Source organism: Emydura macquarii, unplaced genomic scaffold (genome assembly GCF_026122565.2).
Source record: "Emydura macquarii macquarii isolate MOO-44397 ecotype Brisbane River unplaced genomic scaffold, CSIRO-AGI_Emac_v2 contig_1902, whole genome shotgun sequence".
NCBI lineage: Eukaryota > Metazoa > Chordata > Testudines > Chelidae > Emydura > Emydura macquarii.
In genome coordinates this window covers 84,649-109,425 of record NW_027132039.1, presented here as the reverse complement: position 1 = coordinate 109,425, position 24,777 = coordinate 84,649, and the positions used below count along the sequence as shown (strand labels likewise).

Here is a 24,777-nt window from a genome sequence, read left to right as displayed (position 1 = left end):
ATAGATTATAAGTTTTCTTAGTGATATTTTTATATTTACACATGTATATTTCATCAGCATAACTTTATGTACTGTTATTCTATACCTCTTAGCACTGATTAAATTAAATATCCTTATGTAATTATATATATATCAATCAACATTCTTCCTTTCTACTCCTTTACACAAAATTATTCAATCTTGTAATTTGGCACCTGTCCTTTGTAGTGACATAATATTCTGCAGTGGCCTATTCAATTTAAAGATTTCCACACTGACAAGCTTCAAAATTTACAACAACATTTTTGCCTTCTGCACTTCTGTGGTGCTTGGCCTTCGTAAGTCTTCTGGGAGCTCTTCAAACTGGTACTTCTGAAGGATGACCTACACAGCTGCCTATGCCATCATTCTCTGTTGCCTTGTTCCTATAGACCCTGAACCAGCAAAGCACTTAACCATGTGCTTAATTCTAACAATGTGACCCTGAAGTCAATAAAACTATTCATTCTTAAAATTAAAGGGATTCTTTGCTGGACTGCAGCCATAAAGATGTTACTGCAGCAACCTCCTGCACATACTGTGCTGAGACACTGTGGTTAGCACCTAGCTTTACAAATTTTCTTCTGTACACTTGAGCTCAATCATCCATACCCCAGGCTTAAAAATACTAGAACATTTTTATCCAGCAGCTACCTCCTGGTAGACACAGATTCTTGTGGTTTTATCCAGCATCCAGGTGCTAAAAAGAGAGAGAAAGATCATTTATTATTTGTTTCTGGTAGTGCCCACAATGTGCTAAGCACTCAACTAAAAATCATAGCAATATTTTAAAGAAAATGAACCACAGTCACACTTATGTAAATAGGCATAAGGTTTCTGACTTCAATGTTGTTGTACCTGATTTCACCAGTGGTCAATCTGATCCCATGACTCAACAAACAAAAGGAGAAAAGACTCAGATTATGGAGTCAAGCCCATGTAGCCTATTCCACTAACCAGGGCCCTGATTCAGCAAGGTACTTAATTACATGAGTAGCCTATTGATTTAGGATTATTCAGCTGCTTACTGTTAGGTACATAGACTCATAGACTTAAAGGCCAGAGGGGACTATCATGATCATTTGGTCTGACCTCCTGCACAGTGCAGGCCACAGAACCTCACCCATCCACTCCTGTAATAGACCCATACCCTCTGGCTGAGTTACTGAAGTCCTTCAGTCATGATTTAAAGACTTAAAGTTATAGAGAATCCACCATTTTACTAGTTTAAATCTGCTGGTGACCCATGTCCAATGCTGCAAAGGAAGGCAAAAACCACAGGGAAGAATTCCTTCCCAACACCAAACATGGTGATCAGTTAGACCCCGAGCACGTGGCAAGACTCAGCAGACAGATACCTGGGAAAGAATTCTCTGTAGTAAGTCGGAGCCCTAGTGTCCCATCATTGGCCCTTGGAGATATTTGCTATTACGTACATGCTTAAGAACCTTGCTGAATCGGGGCACTAATGCTCTAAACTTGACTATGAAGAGGCCATTTGCTGACATGAACTCTCTATGACAAACGTCTCATGATTAAGTGTATTGTTCCCACAAATGTCAAACTGTCTTTGAATATGGCATGATTGCTGCTTGGAAGTTTTCCTAGTCGTTATTTTATCAAACCCCCCACTTTCTTCCCCAATTCTCTCCTCTGGATAAATGCCCAGGATATTTCAAATTTTTAATCCTATCCAAATATGAAAAGTCAAAACAACATATTAATCAGTCCCTACAGGAATGATATGCTTTGCTGAACACCAAGCCCTCATACTCTCTCCATGAATACTAGCACTGCTTATCTCTTGAAGTTCAAGTGAGGTAAATTCTCCACCAATGAGGCCTCATTACTCACTGCCAGGAGAACAGCCTATCATCTGACATTCTGAATTAGTTAAGGAACTATAAAAACTTCCTATAGGTCCCTCTCCACCCAATATTTCATTTCTCTAATCTTCACCATCCCTAATGGGGTCGCTCTTGCTCCCTCATGCACATTCCATTTCACTGTATGTTCCCTTAATAACCTTAATTTACCCAGAGAGAGAAAGAGAGAGAGGAGGAAAACAGTTATTGCAAATAATTGATTACCACAATTAAACTGAACTGCATAATCTTTTCTTTTCACCATAATCACAGCTAATGTTTAACTGTTCATTTAAATCCTTTCTAGTTTATCTTCAATTACTTTTCAGGTATTTAAATACTTTGGCTCCCCTATCATTAGAGAAGGTCCTTCTTTTCTTCTCTCACTCTCCTTTTCTTCAGTTTCACAGTCTGCCATTATTTTTTCACCATCTCTTCAATAGTTGCTACCACAGAGAACTTTTCTTGAATGTTAGCGCTTTGGGTCTTAATCCAAAAAGTAGTTTTCCCTTCCTTAGAGACTCTCACTGTACAAATCTGATGCTAGAAGCTGAATGGAAATTCTCTGCTATAGAGAATCTCTGCCCTTCTAATTGCTGCTTTAATTTCACTCAGCTTTCTTCTCTTTTTAAAAATTAAGGCAGAAGATCTAGAAGAAACTGAAGATTGTGGAGTATAGACATTGTGTGCTCTCTAGTCTTTTTTTATAATCAAGTCTTTTTTTGGTAATGGTGAAAGTTCATAATGAAATCCATGGGTCTGCTACGAACCCCAGGTGGGGTACTTTACTTTCATCTCTTCCATAGATGTGAAAGTTAACAACTCCATTATCAAGGTTTGTAAACAGAAAATACAATTTCCTTCCTCATTTTTCAGACATTCTTAATTCTCATGTTGCTTCTTCTCTCCTTCTCTGCTCCAGCAAACTTACATAATGAAGCAGCAGCTTTGTCTCTTCTCTAATATTTCTCCCAATCCATCATCCAGCCTAGAAATTCTATCCTTCTTATCACTCACTTCCTCTTTAATTGCAGAAATCTTAGAGAATAAAGCAGTCCTCAGTGCTGTGAATTCAGACCATAAATCCCTGATTCTGCTTTAGTAGTCAAAAGACTTTACCCCTGTATCCTTTGCCTGTGGGGTGTTACAGTGAGGTCACGGTGTGGATGGAGACAGATTATTCTGCAGTCCTCTCAGAGTTCAGACTACCATCTTGCCTTGGGCCCCCATAGGTTGGTCCCATGTTCTGAATTTTAAGGGTGAAGGAGTAAGCTAATGTATGTTTCTCTATATTGTAGTGAGCTAGGTTACAGAATGCAATGACTTCAGGGAGAGATGACATAAGTGAAGTACAAATAAACCTTTCTTTCAACAATAAACTTTATTATGAAACAAGTTGGCTGTCAAAAACATAATATACACATCAACTTTTCTAAAGGTCCTTGTAATGAATTTCATATATATTTGCCAGAAGCAGTGACCTTGGCAGGAAGTGCTGGGCACAGGGTGGCTGAGGGCACCATCAGTCAGCAATTGATTTCATATTTCCAAAAAACCATTAAATAGCAAGTGGTGGAACAACCTGTCTTCTCACCACAAGTCTGTCTCATGTTGCATTTGGTTAGTTATATAATCACCCATTTATTTCTTACTATGCCACCAGTACTTTTTCTGCCTGTCTTTGTTTTCCTTGTATTACATCTCCTTAAATCTATATATTCTCTCTAATTCCACAAGCTCCTTGCTTTTGTGTTTGTTGATGAATCATTATTTTGGGAGTGTGGACCTTGACAGGCAGTCTGCACACTTTCTCGTAAGACCTAGATCATCCATTCCAGTAACTGAATTAAAAAAAATGAAGTTAGTAGTTCAAGCTCTCCATCTCACAAGGTAGGAATGCAAAGTATTTTGATAAAGATAACAATGCCAATGTATTTTTGAATACCACACTTTAGGGTAAGCATAATCTGGTCCCTAGAGTGCAATGGTAAGGTCAGCCCCCTTCCTAGGGACTCATGCTCAATACTGGTCCCTACCAGGATACAGGAGTGATGGGGGAAGCTACTAACAGACCAGAAAGAGGTTTGGGGGCATATTGTGATCAGAGCAAGTTAAATAATTATTTAAAATTTAGTCAGCTGAATTGTTACAGACAGCCATTTCTCTGGGAAATATCACCTTGCTCAAGTTTCCATCCAGGGAAAGAAAGGAATTATTCCAAAGAGTCAGTGCTAATCCTCACACAAATGGTGCAACATTATTTTCCCATTTGTTTACCCCATAGCTGCTCATGGATTGGAGGGACTTTGTTAGCCACTGTAGGGTCAAAAGGAGAAGCTCACTGCCATATAATTAAATAGAAAGTTTTTCTACGATTTTCTCCAGAATAAGGAGAGAGAGAGAGAACCATACATGACAGATGCTACTCATGATGCTAAATGAACTCTGGAAGGTTCTCACATAGGCATGGTCTAAAAACCTGAATAAAACAGAATAGACTAGAAAGACTGGAGTACATGCATTTCTCTGATATGGCAGCTCAAGACTGTGCTACAGTCTAGGGAAAAATAAACAAGATATTATGCTAGGCTGCTTCTGGTTGCTGCACCTGAATAGGTTTCCACAATTGTGTTTACAACTGTCTGCAATTATCTGTCTTGCAATTGCTTGGATGTTGCTATTCGAAATGCCAACATGCTGCTGCTCTCATGCCTGCAAACCAAAGATGTGATTCTGTCTGCATGCTTTATAGTTAAGGCTAAGGTTTTGTCATGGGTATTTTTATTCAAAATCATGGACAGGGTGTGGAAAATAAACAAGAAAATCATGGAAATGTACACACTAGTGCAATTTTCACTAAATCAAGACAGAACTTTTAAATTGCCTATTTAAACCTTATATAACGTTGACTACTGACAAGATTAATTATTAGAGTGTAAAATGGTCATTTATTAACAGAGTTTTACATGATTCTGAAACAGCATGTTGTACATCGCCAAGTTGTCATCTTTGATTGAGTGTCTGTCATCTCGCAAGGTATCTTTGAAAGACAAAAATGATCACTCGCAGTCCACACTGTTATCAGGCACCTCAGAGCTATTATGGACAGACTTGGAAAGCGATCTTTTAAGTTGCACCAAAATTCCAGAATATCAAGGCATTTCATTTCAGAAACTGCACGGCTGTAGCTACAAAACTCAGATTTTGCCGATGCATTGTCTTAAAACATGGGAATAGACTCAAATACATTTAGTGATGCAAGGCCAAGAAGTTTGGCCAGATTGGGATCAAATACACAGCAGGCTTTAAAAAAACCAGCAGCAGGCTGACAAAATGGTTCAGAACCAGTTATGTAGGCTTTGACGTTACCACTGTTTTCGCAAAGGTCTTTCTTAGCTAATAGGTGGTCAGTCGTGCCACTGAAGGACTTTGCCCAATTAGCAAGATCGGCCAAGCCATTTGCCACCTTATGTGATCTGATTTCTGGTTTTTTTGTAAGCTGTGAAAGTTTCCATTATTTTTGGTGCAAAAACTTCAATTGCTGCAATATCTGCTTCTATTTCTGTAGATTTACTTAAAGTGACCGCATCTGCAACAGATGAACTACAGCTTCACTCCCACTCCTCCTAAAAAAAATACACATAATCCTGATGGTGGCAGGTATGAAAATGGACAGCTTCAAACCAGAGTGGGTGGAATTAAAGGCACTTTCCCTTTTTCCTGCAACGATTGACAGAACCGTGCTTTGTGGGCAGGGTAGGCAGTGAATGCACATTTTATGGCAATGACAAGTTCATTTACTTTTATAAATGTTTTTCTCCTGGTATTGTCCATTACGTTGAGAAGATGTGCAGTGTATGTTACATGCACTGCATTCAGAAAAGTGCTTCAAGGGTTTGTTCCAAGGTTTTGTTCATATATCCAGCATTGTCAGTGACAAAAGCAGTGACTTTATCAAAAGGAATTCCATATTTATGAACTGTTTCCACCACTGCATAATGCACAGTTTTAAAGTTAACAGTCTCCAAACATACACACTCTATTAGCAAAGACTTCAGTTCCAAACTACCTTCCCTTTGTCAGCTTGAAATGTCTGTAAAAGACAAATAGGGCACTGCCAGGATATTCACTATGTAGTATCTTTCAGCATCATCCGCTATGAGACAAATTGCAAAACACTGATTCAGCAGTTTTTCAGGTCACTTACACGTCTTTCAAAAAATTTTGGTAAGTATGTTCTTCGTAGATGATCCAATGTAGACATAACACCAATGTTTTTCAGGGAGCTTTCCAGATAGCTTTTCATAACAGGGTTGTCTAGGACATGTAGTGGAATGTTAGCAGTGCAGAAAGCCTCTGTAAGTCAGTAAACTTCCGTCCTATGATGCATCTGTTCTTTGGTCTACAGTAAATAGCTTGCTCACCCTTTTTCGTAGTTTAGCTTTCTCACCAAGACTTGATTCAAGGTCTTGTGCCTTACATTTATGCAAAGCACTTTCTATATGTTTGTCACAGCTTCCTTTTCACTTGTAATCTACAGGAATAAAGTTTTTTATTGAGTAAATGTTTCAAAAAATAACAAACAGGTAACCCATAGAGTTAAAGGGGCAAAGTTATACAACATCCAGGGACAATATGCAGGTTATCGGGAGGCACGGGGAGTGGTTGAGAGTCTGGGGAGAATAACAAGGGATAAGCTGCGGGGTCCTGGATGGGGGGTGATGGTGTGGGTGCTAAGAGATACAAAGGGATATATGGGAATGGGGAAACGTTACTAAGTATGTCTGTGGGTTACTTTTGGGGGTGTTTAACAAAGAGAGCAAATAGGTCCATACAAAGTGGTGCGTCCCTCATTGGGTCCAGTGCTTTAGCACTCGCCGCCTCCATTGGTGTGTCCCCCGCCGCGTCCGCTGGTGTGTCCCCCGCCGCGTCCGTCGTGGTGGTGGGTTGGGTCCGTCGGTCCAGAAGAAGGGTCCTGTGGTGGCGCTCCGTCACTCTCCTCGTGATACTGCCGGTGGCCGGTGATGTGCTCGATGTAGATGTCCCGAGACCACTGGATGGAATCCGAGACCATGAGGCGACGCATGAGCTTGGCGTAGCGCCAACCCACACCGCAGGCCCAGAGCACGGGCTCATTGCGGGGGTCCCAGGCGCCCAGGGCCCCAACGATCAAGGCGTGGATCTGGACCTCGTAGCCCTGCTCCCTCACGGTGTTGGCCAAGGGGGCGTATTTCTCCTCCTTGTGGGCTCGGGCGGCGTGAAAGGCCGGGCTGCGGTTCTCGAAGGGGACCGTGACATCCACCATGACGATCTTCTTGTGGTCCTCGTTGGTGATGACGATGTCGGGTCTCAGCTGGCTGTCGGTCCCGGGGATGCGGAGTTGATGGCCACCATGCCTTGGTGGGCCGGGATGGCCTTTGCCAAACGGTCCTGGATGGCGTTGTGCCTCAGCTGCCAGGCTCGGGAGTGGGGCTTGCAGCCGTAGAGGACGTGGGGCAGGGTCTCGTTGACGTACCCGCACCTCCTGCAGTGCTTGTCCCGGTTCCCGTGGCAGACGGCCCTGTTCAGCGGGAGGCAGGCCCGGTGGATGAACCGCCAGTCCGCGAACCGGGTGTAGCTGCCGCCCGCCAGGAAGTGGTTGCTGGCGTCCCACTTGCTGGTCACCTCAAACGCCTTTCCCTGGTTGGGCTTCTTCTTCAGGCTCTCAAGGTACAGCGCGTGGATGGACGCCTTCAGGCACCTCTCCAGCATGCCCTGGGCGCGGGGGGTGACGATGGTGTGGCCGTCGGCTCTGATCCTTGGCACCAGGACCGACAGCTCCCGGCACTCCTCGCACCATGTCCAGCGGCAGCCAATGAGCTTACCAAGTTTGTTGTACAAAACATCAACACACCACTTTCATGAAATGTTCTCTTTGGGTATTTACTACTACTTCTCTGCTTAGCAGTCATTTTTGCCACTTTGCTCCTCAGTGTTCTTGGTGTCGCCATTTTTTTCTCTCAGCCAATTAAACCTTATGTATGTGCTTCTCATCTCTGAGTCAGGAAACTACTATTTTTGTCCAAAAATGCCAATTTGTTGAGACAACCATTTTGCAGAAATGTACCAGTTTCAATTAAACTTTCATTGGGAAGGTTTCTCAGGTCACGATGGAGCCTCTGGTAGACTTGAGAGAAACCGTCATCCCAGCATCATAGAAGATTAGGGTTGGAAGAGACCTCAGGGAGGTTATCAAGCTTAACCCTCTGCTCAAAGCAGGACTAACTCCAACTAAATCATCCCAGCCAGGGCTTTGTCAAGCTGGGGATTAAAAAGCTATAAGGATGAAGATTCCACCACCTCTCTAGGTAACCCATTCAGTGCTTCACCACCCTCCTAGTAAAAAACTTTTTCCTAATATCCAGTCTAGACCTCCCACCTGCAACTTGAGACCATTGCTCCTTGTTCTGTCATCCAGTAGCACTGAGAACAGCCTAGCTCCATCCTCCCTGGAACCCCCCTTCAGATAGTTGAAGGCTGCTATCAAATCCCCCCTCATTCTTCTCTTCTGCAGACTAAAAAAGCCCAGTTCCCTCAATCTCTCCTCGTAAGTCATGTGATCCAGCCCCCTAGACATTTTCGTTGCCTCCGCTGGACTCTCTCCAATTTGTCCACATCCTTCCTGTAGTGGGAGCCTAAAACTGGACACAGTACTCGAGATGTGGCATCACCAGTGTTGAATAGAGGGAAATAATCACTTCCCTTAATCTGCCAGCAATGCTCCTACTGATGCAGCCTAATATGCTGTTAACCTTCTTGGCAACAAGGACACACTGTTGACTCATATTCAGCTCCTTGTCCATTATAACCCCAAGGTCCTTTTCTGCAGAACTGCTGCTTAGCCAGTTGTTCCCCAGTCTGTAGCAGGGAATGGGGTTCTTCTGTCCTAAGTGCAGGACTCTGCACTCATCCTTGTTGTACCTCATCAGATTTCTTTTGGCCCAATCCTCCAATTTGTCTAGATCACTCTGTATCCTATTCCTACCCTCCAGCGTATCTCCAACTCCCCTCCAGTTTAGTGTCATCCACGAACTTGCTGAGGGTGCAATCCACCCCATCATCCAGATCATTAATGGAGATGTTGAACAAAACCGATCTCAGGACTGTGACCCCTGGGGCACTCCACTTGATACCAGCTGCCAACTAGACATCTAGCCATTGATCACTACCCATTGAGCCTGATGATCTATCCAGCTTTCTATAGCTAGCCTTACAGTTCCTTCATTCCACCCACATTTCTGTAACTTGCTGGCAAGAACATTGTGGGAGACTGTATCAAAAGCTTTGCTAAAGTCAAGGTATATCATATCCACCACTTTCCCCACATCCACAGATTATCCTCACATTATTAACTAGTAAATTTGTATATACATCATACATTATATATTACCCTGATTTAAGAAAACTTGCTTGAAGTTGATCCAACAATGTGTGAAGAATACTTACACTGAGAATTGCCAGAAGGTCTGGTATTACTAACACTACTCTCAAAGGAAGAGTGGAAGTTGTGTATCGTTTCCTGTAAAATCTGCCTCTCTCGTCCCTGTAAAAGAAACAGATTTAAACAAAAAAAGGCATTCTTAAATGCCTTCAATTATGCATTTATTAGGGTTAAACACAAATATAAAAATCTGTGTCTCTGTTCTGGAAAGTAATCATCATATTGAAGGTGCAATGAATTGAACATAATAAAAAATAATTCTCTGCAAATACAGCGCAATAAACAGTTATGTTTTTATTTAATTTACCTAATTTTGGAAAATACAGGTTTTAGATTTCTTGAATTTAAAACAAAAAATCAATTCTGTTTTCTAACTTTGCCTCCACAGTGTCCTGTTGTAGCCATTCGGTGCCAAGCCTCATGGCCGTGGAACCTACTGGGAGTAGCTGGTAGTGCAAACTTGTTCTTCTAACCTACATTCCACAGATTCAAAGTATAAACAATACATTTCCTCTCAAGGTCCTTCATTTCCATTCTCTCTACCAGCTGTAATAAATCCTCTTCCTTTCCATCAGGATAGATGGGCAATTTGTCAGATTTAATATTTTCATAACTTTTGGTAGGATTTTTAAATAGTTTCCACCATTTTTCATCAAGTTTCTCCCTGGTTTATGCTGTCTCAACTTTAACCAGCAATGGCAAATCTATCCAAAACCTTGGCTTTTAAGAAAACTTGGCTTTTATTACCCTAAACTGTTTGTTTCTAACAGATACATATATCTGTTGCGTGTACTGAAGGACATTCAGACAAAGTTGTGAGGTCTATATGTGCATTTCAAAAAGGGCTCAAACAGATTTGACATCAGAATTTTCTCTTAAAAGAGATTCTAGAAATTTATGAATTGGAGAGACCTTCCTGAAGCTTAATGGATTTACTTGTAAATTCTCAGAAAATCCATTCTGTGCTCAAAAAGTAAGTGTAACTTTAGGGAGGACATTTTGTATTCTTAATATGTAACAATGAGGTTTTATCCGTACATTATGGGCAAAACATAATTCAACCTTAACTATGGAAACTAGTAAGAGCTGATGAAAAGACATGCACAAAGAAAGCCATGTACAGGGCATAGCAACAAATTTTATTAGTTATTAAAAACCTACAAATTAGGCTACATATTCTGGAGTACCATCTACAGGCACCTTAAGTATTTACATATGGACAGCTAAAACACTCCTGTAACAGAACCACAAATGGTGCTTTCACAATATGAAATGATCAAAAGACTTAGTTTCCTATATGCCTGGACTGGTATGAAAGATCAAAGAGAGAATGGAACTTGGAATTCAAAGACTTTAGAAGAACCATAAGACCTAGTTGCAGAGATGCACCAGCTCACAGTCTGTGATAAAAGAAATCCATTGTAGGGTGTTCTCCTTTTTCTGCCTTTCTCCTTATTTCAATCTAACTGTAAATACAAAACGAGAAGACAACCGAACTGTGCGGGCCGAGCAAAATGCTATATGAGTCCAGTTGCAAGGAGACCAAGAAGCTGATAGGAAAAAGATATAGCTTTATTCTAGGGAAAGATAAATGATAAATTTTTTGACATCATGAAAGCTGAAGACCAAATAGCTATAATATGATCAATACTTAAGTCACCACTCACTTCTTTTCATTATTATGAATGAATGAACAAAACAAAGTGAATAACTGTCCAATTACTGAACAAGGAAGAAGTCAGTGGAGGAGGCCAGAAAATATCAAAGAAATATAATATTGTTTATCACTAATAATTTACATGAAATATCTTGTATATAAAACTATGTTCTTTCAACATCCATTGTTTGGCTCTGAAATACAGGCAAATCTGAAAAACTAGTTTATCAGTTTTCTTATTTCCAACCATACCTTTCCAGCATTCAGTTCAGAAATAGCTGCTAGAATTTGCTGCCTTGATCCATCAGTTTTAATACCCAGCTCTTTCAAATCACCATCCGTAAGTGTGAGAAAGGCTTCCATATCCACCTTTGGAAAAAAAATACATATATACACATTATATAAACTTATTTTATATGACTTATTTATATATTTACTAGAAGCAGAAAGCCTATGCTGTCAAATGGGTGTGGCAGTTGAGTCAAGAAATCAATCTGTGAACTCTCTATACAACCAATAAAATTGTTGCATTCAAATTAGCTGTAGAGTAAGGACAGTGATTGGTTGAATTACTTCTAATATCACAATGCTCTATGACTTTTGTAATGGATACATGCCTTGCTATCACATGTGTATAATTCATAAAGTCAGAATGGTTGAGAACTTAAAAATTAGCTGGTAACAAGCTGCAAATCCCAGCAGTGATTGAACCTGGTGATATTCTGAATAAAAAAAGCTCTCTTGACTCAACAGACAGTCTGGACTGCCGAGTGACACACAGACAGGTTCATAGATTCTAAGGCCAGAAGGGACCATTGTGATCATCTAGTCTGATGTCCTGTAGAACACGCGTCATGGAACTTCACCACAATAGTTCCTAGAGCACATCTTTTAGAAAAACATCCTATCTTGATTTAAAAATTGTCACTGATGGAGAATCCACCACAAGCCCTGGTAAATTATTCAAATAATAAATTACTCTCACAATTAAAAAGTTATGCATTATTTCCAGCTTGAGTGTGACTAGCTTCAGCTTCCAGCCATTGGATCATGTTATACCTTTCTCAGATAAATTAAGAGTCCATTATTAAATATTTGTCCCCAGGTAAATATATATATATTGTAATCAAGTCACCTCTTAATCTTGTTTTTGTTAAGCTAAATAGATTGAGCTCTTTGAGTCTATCATTATAAGGCATCTTTAGTTCCTGTAAGAGGCTAAATCATGCGGGAAATGTTCTTTGAGGTTGCACCCACACTGATATAGTATACTTGGATTTCCATAAGGCAGTTGAGTTAGAATCAAGAATCACGACATTCTGATTAATAAACTAGCACTGTACAAAAATCAGTATAGCACACATTAAATGGATTAACAGCTGGCTAGCTGACAAATCTCAAAACCTAATTGTTAATGGGAAATCACCAACAAGGAGGAGTGTTTCCAGTGGGTCCCACACTAATTGGATCTTGGCATGGAGGAAAATACAAAAATTGGTGAGATAGTCAATTAAATTAAGAACATGTCACTAATACAGAGTGAATCAGATTGCCTGGTTACGTTTGGCAAGATCAAATAATGTGTTTTAATACAAGCAAATGCAATGTCATAAATGTAGGAACAAAGAATATAGACCATATTTACATAACAGGGACCATATTCTGTAGTGTTTACGGAAAGGACTTTGGGCCTCTGTAGATGAAAATAAGATTCCAGTCTTTATCAGTGAGTGCAATTAATAACTGAAACAGCTTACCAAGGATGTGGCAAATTCTCCATTACTTTAAATGTCTTTAAATCAAGTTTGGATGTCTTTCCAAAAGATATTGTCTAGTTCACCTAAAAGTTGTTGGGCTACATGCGGGAATCACTGACTAAAGTCTATAGGCTGTGTTAGGTAGAAGGCTAGACTCGACTATCATAATGATTCTTTCTGGCCTTAAAAATCTATGAATCTGTGAAACATTTCAGCTCAAGTATGTATGTGAGACAGGTACATGGGTGATGTGCGTCTGAAATAGTGTAATGTGGTGTTAGATATTATTGGTTTAATGCTGGGGTTCTTCAAAGGAGCATCATGAATGCTGCATTTACTAAACATTTCAATTACAGGGGCCCATCCATTGTTAGGGTCTACTATGTTAATGGGGCTTAACTTGAAGGACCTTGGTACTACACATTTCAGGTTTTCATAGTATAGTCCTCCACTGTCAGCTGTATTGAGGCTAGGCGCATATACGCTATTCTATACATGCCACTGATCGTCAAGATTTCCTTGGACTGTTAGCACCCCTTACACCCTAAGTTAAGTTGCAAGAACAGAAAAGTAAAGCAGTTAGGGATATATCAAGGCAAAACTCCTCCCTGTTAACACAATTTAACAGGTTTCTTTTTCTCAGTTCTATTGCCCCATAATAACATTAATCTCTGAATGGGTCTGTGTTTATGAACCAGATGATCTAGAGGCCTGAATACAGGTCTGGTATCCAGGATCTCCCAGTTCTAATCTTGGCTCTGCCCTGTTGAACTGGCTAAACCTCATCTTCTACATCTGGAGTATGAAGAACAAATGACCTAACAGTCTCACATGGTGTTCTAGGCATTGTTAAAGCTTTTACCACAATTTGAAGCCACAGAGTGCTATATACAGTCTAGTTATAACTGCCTAAAATTTCCTAAAGATATGACAGGAAGCCCTTCTAACTATTAAACCTTCACTAGACATTTATTTTCCACTATTGCAGTTACTTCAGTTCATAAACTCTGTATTATGAACAATTCTGTTTATTTTTAAATTAATCTAATTTTCTTCCTAAGAAAAATAATTAAAATACATAACTTGTATCATAGATTATTATACAGTATCATTATAAATATGTATGTCTTTTACAACTCTCCAGTTATTCATGTGGAAAAACACACTGGGGTTTTTTATTTACATTTATAATGTTTTCCTTAATAGGTCTTTTTGTAAGTATCTTTAAACACCTGTCCTTTTATATTTTAATTGTTTTCTTGCTTTTAGCTATTTTTTCCTCATAATTTATTGGGGTGACACCATTTATTAGTCATTGGTTTATTGATTCTGGGCCATAAATCAAAGCCTGGGTGTTTTGCTCCTTGGTATGGCAAGTCTTCCAATTAAGGGTCAGATGGCAGAATAATTAGGCTAGACTCCAGATTAGGGGAATGGTTTAGGACATAACATCACATCAGATACAACATTGTATTCTGTATGGAGGTCATATCTGGTGACATCATCACCTTATCTCTCTCAATCTCTTTTATCCATCAATCTCATTTTGACAGAACAGTAAGATGCTACTAACATTTACATTATATCATACCATCATGTATTCTATAGATACAGAATTCATATTACAGAAAAAATATTTCAGTAATATTTTGTAGAGTTTTAATTGGTACTATTTCTTGCAGCCTTCCATTAGTAAGGCAGGTGTCTTGGTAATCATGTATCCAGCAGTGAAGGATTCATAAGGAAGGAAACATTAAAGGTAATAAATGCTAAACACTCCCTAAAAAGAGGTAAAATAGAAAAGCTATACATAAAACCACCATAGCTTTAAAGTCCATTATATTGGGTCCTCCCAAGGCTAGAAGCAAGTGCTATGTGTCCTAGTGGCAAGCTGAAAAGGACTTCTACTCAGTGGTACAAAACTCATTTTTTAGTCCTGTTTGTTTGTGAAATATGTCTAGAAAAGCTGCTTCTGGTCAAAGACTAAATCTTACCCATCCTAGTATTGGGGGTGGGGTAATTTTGGGGACAATTACACCTTTTGAGACATGGGGAAGAGGAAATGTTTCTCTCGGAGAAGGCTTAAGAAAAAGAGAAGCTCTTTAAAGCTGCTGAGAACTATGGAATGTCAGAAAAAGCTTCAGAGAAATGGAATATAGTTAGGCGATGCATTAATAAGCATTTGATAAAATGAGTGTTTTCCATTTTTCACATCGATGTGATCTCCACATAAATAGCATAGACATATTTTATCATTAATATTCTTTCTTCTTTGAATTTTTGAAACACTGGTGCTGTTTTTTCCCTATTTTTTCACTTTATTCTCAGATTTGCAGAGCACAGCTTTCCTTTCAGTTAAATAATTGGATAAAACAAACAAAATAATTTTTCTACAAGAAAAAACAGGTTTAAATTATAGAAAAATATGTTTCACAAAACCCAAGATGGATCACGGTTCTCTGATCCCTATTTTTTTCCCCTCTTTAAAATCTGACAGAAGAGTATAATGCAAAAAAAAAAATCACTTACAATTTTGGGCACTGACCCTGAAAATACATGATTGCCTTTACGCACATGAATAGTCCCATTCAGTGCATCTGGTCATGTGTGCCAACTTAAATGCATGTGTTTAAGTGTTTATAGAATTGCAGCCTTGAAGAAAAGTGTAAGGGGGCCTTTCTGCCATTATAAACAGTGTGTTTCTGCACTTCTAAAAATAACATTTTTTAAAGTGCACATAGTTCAACACCCATATCTACTACAATAAACCTTTGTTTGCAGTAGTGTTGTAGCTGTGTTGGTCCCAGGATATTAGAGAGAGAGGGTGGATGAGATAATACCTTTTATTCGACCAGCTTCTGGTGGTAAAGGAAGAAAGCTTTTGAGCTTACACAGAACTCTTCTTCAGATCTGGGCTAAACAAACATAAGCTTTTCAAACTCTCATGAACAGAATGGTTTTTGGGACTTAATTTTCAGAAGCTGGGTGCTCAGCATTCTCTGCAAATAAGGCCCATGTAAAGGTCTCAGTTTGGTGTCCAGAAATTGTGGTACCCAAAATATTGAGTTGCTACTCAAAATACAAGTCATACAAAGTTTAAAATCAGAAGGGACCATTATGATCACTTAGTCTGATGTCCTATATAACACATAACTTAGAATTTCACCCAGTGATTCTTATATAGATGAACGCTATTCAAGCCAAATATTTTGTGGCTGAGCTGAATAACCTTTATGCATGGCCCTGGACACTCTGTGGCATAGTGGGGCCAAATTCTTCTACATGCACCCATACATTCTGTGGCAATGTTAATTTATTGTATGTCCATGAAATACTCTTCATTCTCATCCTCCATCCCTGCACAAACAAGCACACAATTTTGGCTCAGAGTGGAAAACACTCATTTTTTGACAATTATTTTCAGTGATGGTTTTGTCATTGCATTCTTCAGCCAATCCAGTTCCATGGGCCTCAGCGGCCATGATGCTATCTGCATGGTCCAGTTCAAACCTCCTTCCCCTCATTTATCCAGGAAAGGAGATAGTAGCCAGCATCAGTGACTCATCTCCTTGCCCTCCCCCCTCTCCCCAAGACTGTTCTCCAGAAAGGTCAAATACCAACCCTCACTACAGGCTCCTCCTCACTCTTTGGCTGTAAACTGGATACCAGCTTTGGCTCCATGCAGCAGTGTAGGCGAATATGGAGTATAATCCAATTAATGCTACTGTACGGAAAGATATATAGGAAGAGACAGCTGCTGGCATGTGCCAACAGGGCAGGGAGATGAACCTCCTCCTCCCCACCCCCATACATTGGACATCTGGTTTGTGACACAATGGCAGATTCAGTAGCAAAAATATTGAATTGTATGCCAATCTGGAAAAATGTCACATTTCACAACCACAGAATGACAGGGTACAAGAAGACCTGTCTGAGATGAAGGGAGTAGCTCACATCTCTCAGATTTGTTTTTTCATGCTGTCTTCCTGATTATGCAGACATCACTGTATCTGTTAATATTTGGTTCATGTTTTCCAGGTTACCACTGCAACCAGAAATGCTAGAAAGAATTTTTTTTTTAATGAAAACTGAGATTTTGGGTAATAATTCTGTAACAAGGAGTAAATTGTGCTGCAAACTGCACAGCTGCAGTAAACACAAGTGCCCTGATTTTACTTGAATAATAAAATACAGGTTTCAAATAAATAAAGAGATTATAACTGCTAAAATACTGAAATAAAATACATAAACACTTAAAAAACAAAAACAAAAAAAACGCCTTATCTCCTGTTCTTCAAAAATAGGCTGATATTTCTCAAGTGACAATTTTTTAAGTATACTAGTCAGCTCATCTTTAATAACAGAAAAGAAAAAGAAACATTATTTTAAACAATTCAATTTTGGTAATCTGTGGGGAAAATATATAGAACTTTAACTGATGAAGATATACAGGTAATTAAAACAAACATTCCAGGAACCCACTCATAACAAAACTGCAAACGAAGACTGTCTTTATATACATATACAGTAGGTGAAAATGTCTCTCACCCACATGGCCTAGTAAACACAACTCTCTACTTGTTAGACACCTAGTCTTACCTTTAACTATGTTTTACATGCAATTATGTTATGATGGAAATTGGAAGTAATCCCTGAGACTTGGATGACTAGGATTTTTGTCTCTTCTACCAACTAAGATTCCAACACCCTTTATGGAAATTCAGTTACGTTAGCTATTTTCACCATCACTCATCTCCTTCCCAGGCCAGTCACAAAACACGGAGAGATGATTCATTCAAACCTCAAAATACAGAAAATTCATACTGGGGCTGGAGGTGGACGGAGAAAGGGGAAATAAAAACAGGCCTTAATGGTTATGATACCCTATATCTATCCTGCTTTTCTTCACCACATCTCACCCCATGACACCACTTTCAAAGCTATACTTATTTCTGAGTTCAACATATTGAAAACTATCCTTTAGAATGGTCTCCTTTTTTTTTAAGGGATTCTGCAGGAGGTAGCAATCTAATCACCATGAATTAATAATGGTTCACAAACCTGGTTTTTACAAAGAGTGAGACTGGGGTATGATCTTAGATTGGGGTGTGATCTGTGACATTAACTTTTAACTGTAAGGGAGAATGTGATAAAAATTGTATTGACCTTTGTGTATATTTTGTAAGGCAGGAAAAATAATCTTTATATTTCATTTTTTACATGAGACCATGTAAATGAGTGGGATTAGTTCAAATGGTGCTCATTCCTTCGTCTTTGGGAATTCTGCAATGCACTCTATCAAGCTTTGACTTTATAGTGCAACTGAAGCTCCTGCCTACCACAACTTCTCCTCCTCTAAACATATCTAGAATCTTAAAGCAGGTGTTGAATGTTGACTGCCCTTGACTTAGAAGCACATACAGGCTCTAATAGAAGAATTTTTTTCTACTAAGATTCCTTTTAGAAAATAGATAGCTGTCCCTGTGCCAAGTGGTAGCAGACTTTGGGGCCTGGCAATTGGTTTCCCTTTGGAGGAGAAATCCAGGATGCCAAGTCAGGATATTTGCTTAATTTAAAGTTATTTATTTATATTCTATAAGCTGCTCTTGAATAGTGGTGGGTCACAAACAACATACATGCAATTCCCTCTTTCTAACTCTATTTCCAGGGAGCCACTCTGCTCCAAGCAATTCTCTCTAGTTAGAGAGATTAGGGAGAAAGCGAACAAAGAATCTCCATCACAAAACTAACAGTAATACAGTATTTATTCAAAGACTGTACACTATTCACAAACTAAGAAAATAATTTGTAAGGATAAGTGTTAACCGCACTACCCAGTAACTCCAGACATAATATTATCTACCTTCTATGTCTTGCAGTTTGATTTCATGAGGGAAAAAAATAGCAACATTTTTATAGCTACTGATACAAACTATGTATAACAAAACCAAACAGACTCTAAAAGAATCCCCTTATCCCAATTTAAAGTGCAGCATTTACATAAGGGTAATATGAGCTTGCATTTGCTTAATTTCAGTTACTGCTTTTCAGTGCTTTACAACATTATTAAGATTGTTACCATTAATTTTAATACACTTAATCAAATTATGCATTTCAGTGAATGATGATACATTGCTAATAATTTAATTTACCACTAAGCCTATCAACAACTCCATAACTGTTCAAAATATGTTGAAAGAAAGAGCATTTCCCATGTAACAATCATTTCAAAGACAATGATTGCTAGTAAAAAAAAAATCTATGTAAGTCACATATCAGAGGCATTTTATTATTATTATTATTTTATTGTTGAGGTCTACTGAATATGAGAAATCTTAGCATGTCCACTTAGGGTTGGGTAAATAATGGATTTTTCGGTTTGGCCAGAAAACCAAAAAAATCAGAACAGTGTTATAATCCCAACTACACATACAAATGATGGTTCTAAATTAGCTGTTACCACTCAAGAGAGATCTTGGAGTCACCGTAGAGAGCTCTATGAAAACTTCATCTTAAAGTGTAGTAGCAGTCAATAAGAGAATGCTAGGAACTATTAGGAAAGCGATAGAAAACAAGACAAAAAATATCGTAATGCCACTATATAAATTCATGATACGCCAACACCACTTTGTCCAGTTCTGGTTGCCCCATCTCAAAAAGTAAATAGTGGGACCCGAAAAGGTTCAGAGTAGGGCAACAAGATGATAAAGGACATGGAACAACTTCCATACAAGGAAAGACTAAAAAGATTGGGGCTGTTCAGCTTAGAAAAGAGATGACTAAGGGGGGATATGATAGAAGTCTATAATATCATGAATGGTATGGAAAAAGTGAATAGAGAAGTATTGTGAACTCTTTCAACACAATACAAAAATCAGGTGCCACCCAATGAAATGAACAGGCAGCAGATTTAATACAAACAAGAGGAAATACCTTTTCACAAAATACACAATTAACCTGTGGAACTCATTGACATGAGATGTTGTGATGACCAAAAGTATAACTGGGTTCAAAAAAGAACTTGATAAGTTCAGGGAGAATAGGTCCATCAACAGCTATTATCCAGGATGGTCAGGGATACCACCCCATGATTGGACAACCCTAAATCTCTGACTACCCAAGGCCGGGAGAGGAAGATGGGGTGGACCACTCTGATTGTCCGATTCTGTACACTCCCCTGAAGCTCTGGTACTGACCACTGTCAGAAGCAGGATAGTGGGCTAGATGGACCATTGGTCTGACCCAGAATGATAGTTTTTATGCTCTGAAATATTCAGAATTGTTTCAAAAATGTTTGGAATTTCTCAGCAAATCGGAAAAGATCTGGTCAGCTTCAGAAATCTGTGTATGTGTGTGTCTGTCCATCCACAATAATCTTTAGCCCCATGGTTAAGGTACTTGCCTGGGATATGGGAGACTGTAGGAAGCCGCTGTGGCCTCCCACGGAGCCAGAGCCTGAGGAAGGACACGAGCGCTCTGATTGGCCCAACTCACACCCTGCCCCAGAGTCTGCCCGGCAACAAGGGACCCGGGCCGTGATAGGGCCACCCGGCCAGGCCAATTGGCAGCCGCAGGGCAGAGCCCCAACAGGAAGGGGAAGTATAAAAGCCTGGCCCCTGAGCTCAGTAGGGCCCAGACTGCCGCCAGAGGCAGACGTGCTGCCCCGCCAGCAGAGGCCTAGGCAAGAGCCTAGCCGCCACCGACGACGACGACGAACACGACGACGAAAATACAGGAATAAAAGGCCCCACCTGGGCCCGGGGATTGGATAGGGCCCTCGAGGAGCTGGACAAGGAAACCCGGCCAGGACGACTGGGCCAAGTTACCCCGAGCCCGGGGCCATGCTCTGGAACCACCTGGCTGGGCCGAGACCCCAAAGCAGCCTGAGTGGCGGGCACCCCCGGAGGCCGGGCCGGATTTGGAGGAACTGCCGGCCGCTGAGCCCCTCCCTGCAGCGGGACAGGACTTGGAGGAGCTGCCTGAGGCCGAGCCACTCCCCACCTACAACGACCTGGAGGAGCTGCCCCCTGAAGAGGAGCTTCCTGCCTTATCCCCCATTGATGAGGAAGGACTGACGGCGCTACACCAGGTGGACTATCCCCGTGCCACGGAGGAATCAGGTACTAGGGTCAGTGGGGAGGAAGTAACCCAGGGACAGCCATGGCCTGTGGCTGAAGCCGCCTTATAGCCGGTGTGTTGAGGCGGGAGCCCCGCCGGCACAGTGGCAGCCGCTTCTGCCACTGCTAGGGCCCTGGGCTGGGACGCAGTGGAGACGGGTGGGCCTGCGTCCCCCTCCCCTTCCCTTTTCCCTAGCCACCCCAGGAGAATTGCTCTCCTGACCCCGCCTGAAGCCGTTGCCTCCTTTGCTGACCCTGCCTAAGACCTGACCTATGCTTTCTTTCTCCCAATTAGAACCTAGATTCCTTGCTCGCTTGCCCGGACTGAGGGTCTGAGCGATTTGCTCACCCCTGCCTAGGGGTTGGAGCGATAGACTCCTTGCTCGCTCGCCCTGCCTGAGGGCCTGCGCGACTAACTGCTGCTCACCCTGCTTAAGGGTGGACAACTAGAACTACTCCCTCGCCAAGTGCGAGCTATTCCCCTGTGTAGGAAGCCGCTGTGGCCTCCCACGGAACCAGGAACACTTACAGAGACCCATGTTTGAATCTCTACTCTGCAGAAGGGATTTAAACTCTGACCTCCCTCCTCCTAGATGGGTGATCTAACCACCAGAGTGGATTGCTCTAAGGGTTTGTCTTCACTACGCAGCTCCATCGATGTAAAGTATGCGAGTTACATTATGAAAGTAACAGTAATGTACCTTACATCAACTAGTTGTGCTGTCTTCACTGCAAAATGTCAATGGGAGATGCTCCTGTCAACATAGCTTACGCTTCTCATTCCAGTGGTGTACTGGAGTCAACAGGAGAGTGCTCTCTTATTGACTGAGCATGTCTTCACCAGGCCTGCTCAATCGATGCTGAAGCACCAATTTAGCGCCGTAGTGAAGACAAGCCCTCAGTCTTTCCTGCTGAAGTTGTTCTACTTGTATAAACGCACAATTATTCACTGGGTCAAAGACAGAGAATGAATGACTCTATAGCTTAGTGATTAAGGCAATCTCCTGGGAGGTGCAGGACATATGATTCAAATCTTGTCTCTGCCTCTCTCAGATGAGCAATTTGACTCCACATCTCCTACCTCCCAGGTGAGTGACTGACTCACCAGGCTTTAGAGGATCCTCAAGTATCTTCCTTTTCTTATTTTATGTCTCAGTTTTAAAAGACAACGTAAGAAACAGCCTAACACAGAATAGACAAAAATACAGGAATAAAAGAGAACATATATCACAATAGCCTCAGAAGAAATAAAAGATTTATATTTTATATGGACAAGAGAAAAATAAATACATCTCTCTCATAGTGCTACAAGTGAGATGTGTTGTATAACTCCAACTGTATGAAATTTCCACACATCAAGAAAAATTTTCAAAACTGCAATAAACTGAGTGTGTAAGGGTTTGTTCTTCTTAGAAAAACAGTATATATCTATTTTTGGAAAAATCAGTCATTAGTAATTCCAAACAACTGATCCTCAGTGAATTGTTTTAGGACACTTTGAAAATTAAAAATATCAAGGTTCAAAGTCAAGATAAACATATTTCTTATTCCTATGACATGTGGCTTTGTTACCTAAAATGCTGCCATCTGTATCCCAATATTATTCAGATCTGCTTTTAAATATTTTGGGCCAGATTTCCTGCTCAAGTTCTGATCTCTTTGCAGTGCCTGAGCTACTTTGTGCAATTTGTGTAAATCATAGGTTGCACATGGTCTATTAGTCAAGGGCTGGCACAGATTAAGAACACAGAAGTTATAAATGGCTTCCTAATAGCCTTCCCCTTTCTCCTGCATGATGACGACCTTTGTACATGACAGAATCTGATTACTGAATCTCAGTACTGTAGGCTTAGGTTTCCCTTGCAAAATCTGGGGAAATAAGACTTGGAGGTCCTGATAGTTAAAAATCCTTTTTGAGCACACTTTGAAATTTTATCACAATCAATTAAATAATTACACTATATCAACAGATATACAAATAGCCATCTCTCCTAATATTAGACTGGACATATTGTTCTAGATCTTTCTGTTTCTCTGTCTCCTTACCTGACCTATGCTTTCTTTCTCCCATTTTACCAAAAAAGACAATTTAATTTGAGAAGCCAAAGTAAAAACAAGCAACCAAACTGAAAATTACAAAAACGAAAATGATGGCATTACACAATGAGAACAATATTACTGTAAAAAATATTTCCCTTGGACATCCCACAGACTTACTTTAAATAATGACACTTGAAATCAACTCCCAAACATTTTTCTCTTTCTATTTTCTTCTCCCCTTTTTAATATTCTTTTTCTTTCTCCCATGAATACAATCACAACAAAGAGGACTTGAAAGGGGAAGTTGACAGTAATGACTATAAATCAGAAGTTAGGAACTGTAGACAATTGATAAAGGAAGCAAAGAAATAAAAGGAGAAATCTATGGTCAGCAGAATTAAAGACAATAAGAAGAAGTTTTTAAAATATATTAGGAACAAAAAGAAACCTGACAATGGTATTGGTTCATTACTAGCTGGAAATGGTAGAATCATCATTAATAATGAAGGAAAGTCAGAAGTCTTCAGTAACTCTTTTTGTTCAGTATTTGGGGAAAAAATAGATGTCAGTCTCACCACATGGTGATGATAACCTCTTTCCTTTCCACTAATATTTCTGGAGAATGACATTTTAAATCTTCAGGTCCAGATAAAACTTGCATCCAAGAGTTGTAAAAGAGGTGGCTGAGGTGCTCAATGTCTCATTAACATTGATTTTCAATAAGCCTTGGAGCACTGGGGAAGTTCCTGAAGATTGGAAGAAAACTTATTTGCCAATTTTTAAAAAGGGTAAATGGGATTCCCTGAGTAATTATAGGCCTGTAAGACTGACATCAATCCTGGGCAAGATAATGGAACAACTGATATAGGACTCAATTAATAAAGAATTAAAGGAGGATAATGTAATTAATGCAAATCAACATGGCTTTATGGAAAATAGTTCCTGTCTGACTAACTTGATAACTTTTTTTTTTATGAGACTACAAGTTTGTTTGATAAATGTAACAGTGTTGACAAAATATACTTAAACTTTTGTATAGCATTTGACTAGGTACCAAACAACATTTTGATTAAAAAAACTAGAATAATATAAAATTAATAAGGCACACATTAAATGGATTAAAAACTGGCTAAATGATAGCCCTCAAAATGTAGTAGTAAACAAAGAATTGTCATCAAGTGGGTGTGTTTCTAGAGAGATCCTGTAGTAATGTGTTCTTGGCCCTACTCCCTATTTACATTTTAATCAATGACCTGGAAGAAAACATAAAATCATCACTGATAAAGTTTGCAGATGACACAAAAATTGCAGGAGTGATAAATAATGAAGAAGACAGGTCACTGATACACAGCAGTCTGGATCATTTGGTAAAGTGGGCACAAGAAAATAATACGCATTTTAATATGGCTAAATGTAAATGTATTCATATAAGAACAAAGAATGTAGGCCATAGGTAGAGGATGGGAGACTCTATACTGGGAAGCAGTGACTCTGAAAGAGATTTGGGAGTCACAGTGGATCATCAGCTGAACATGAGCTCCTAACATGACATTATTCCAAAAGAGTTAATGAGATCTTGAGAAGCATAAATGGGACTCTTAAGCAGGACTAGATAGGTTATTTTACTTCTGTATTTAGCACTGGTGCAATTGCTGCTGGAGTACTGTGTCCAGTTTTGGTGCTCACAATTCAAGAAGGAGGTTGATAAATTGCAGAAGGTTCAGAGAAGAGTCACAAGAATGATTAAAGGATTAGAAAACATGTCTAATAGCTATATCTTGAAGGGCTCAATCTATTTATTTAACAAGGACAAGGATAAGGGTAACTTGATTACAGTCTAAAA

General features: G+C 39.9%; 1 protein-coding gene across 4 annotated transcripts in view; it reads right to left on the bottom strand.

Annotated features, from left to right (window-relative positions):
* Positions 1 to 6: 6 nt before the first annotated feature.
* The window catches only part of ANKS6 (ankyrin repeat and sterile alpha motif domain containing 6), a 90,106-nt gene continuing 65,335 nt past the window's right edge, over positions 7 to 24,777 (bottom strand). Inside the window, exons 14-17 of one of the 4 annotated variants that reach the window (XM_067558266.1) lie at positions 17,064 to 17,129; positions 11,273 to 11,391; positions 9,369 to 9,465; positions 7 to 718 (exon numbers count right to left, since the gene is read on the bottom strand). In XM_067558266.1, coding sequence (XP_067414367.1) covers positions 669 to 718; positions 9,369 to 9,465; positions 11,273 to 11,391; positions 17,064 to 17,129 — 332 coding nt within the window. In that variant the 3' untranslated portion in view covers positions 7 to 668. Of the gene's footprint in view, positions 719 to 3,635; positions 3,725 to 9,368; positions 9,466 to 11,272; positions 11,392 to 17,061; positions 17,130 to 23,111; positions 23,273 to 24,777 lie in introns of those variants that run through there. The other 3 variants (XM_067558267.1, XR_010921738.1, XR_010921739.1) reach the window with 3 other exon arrangements.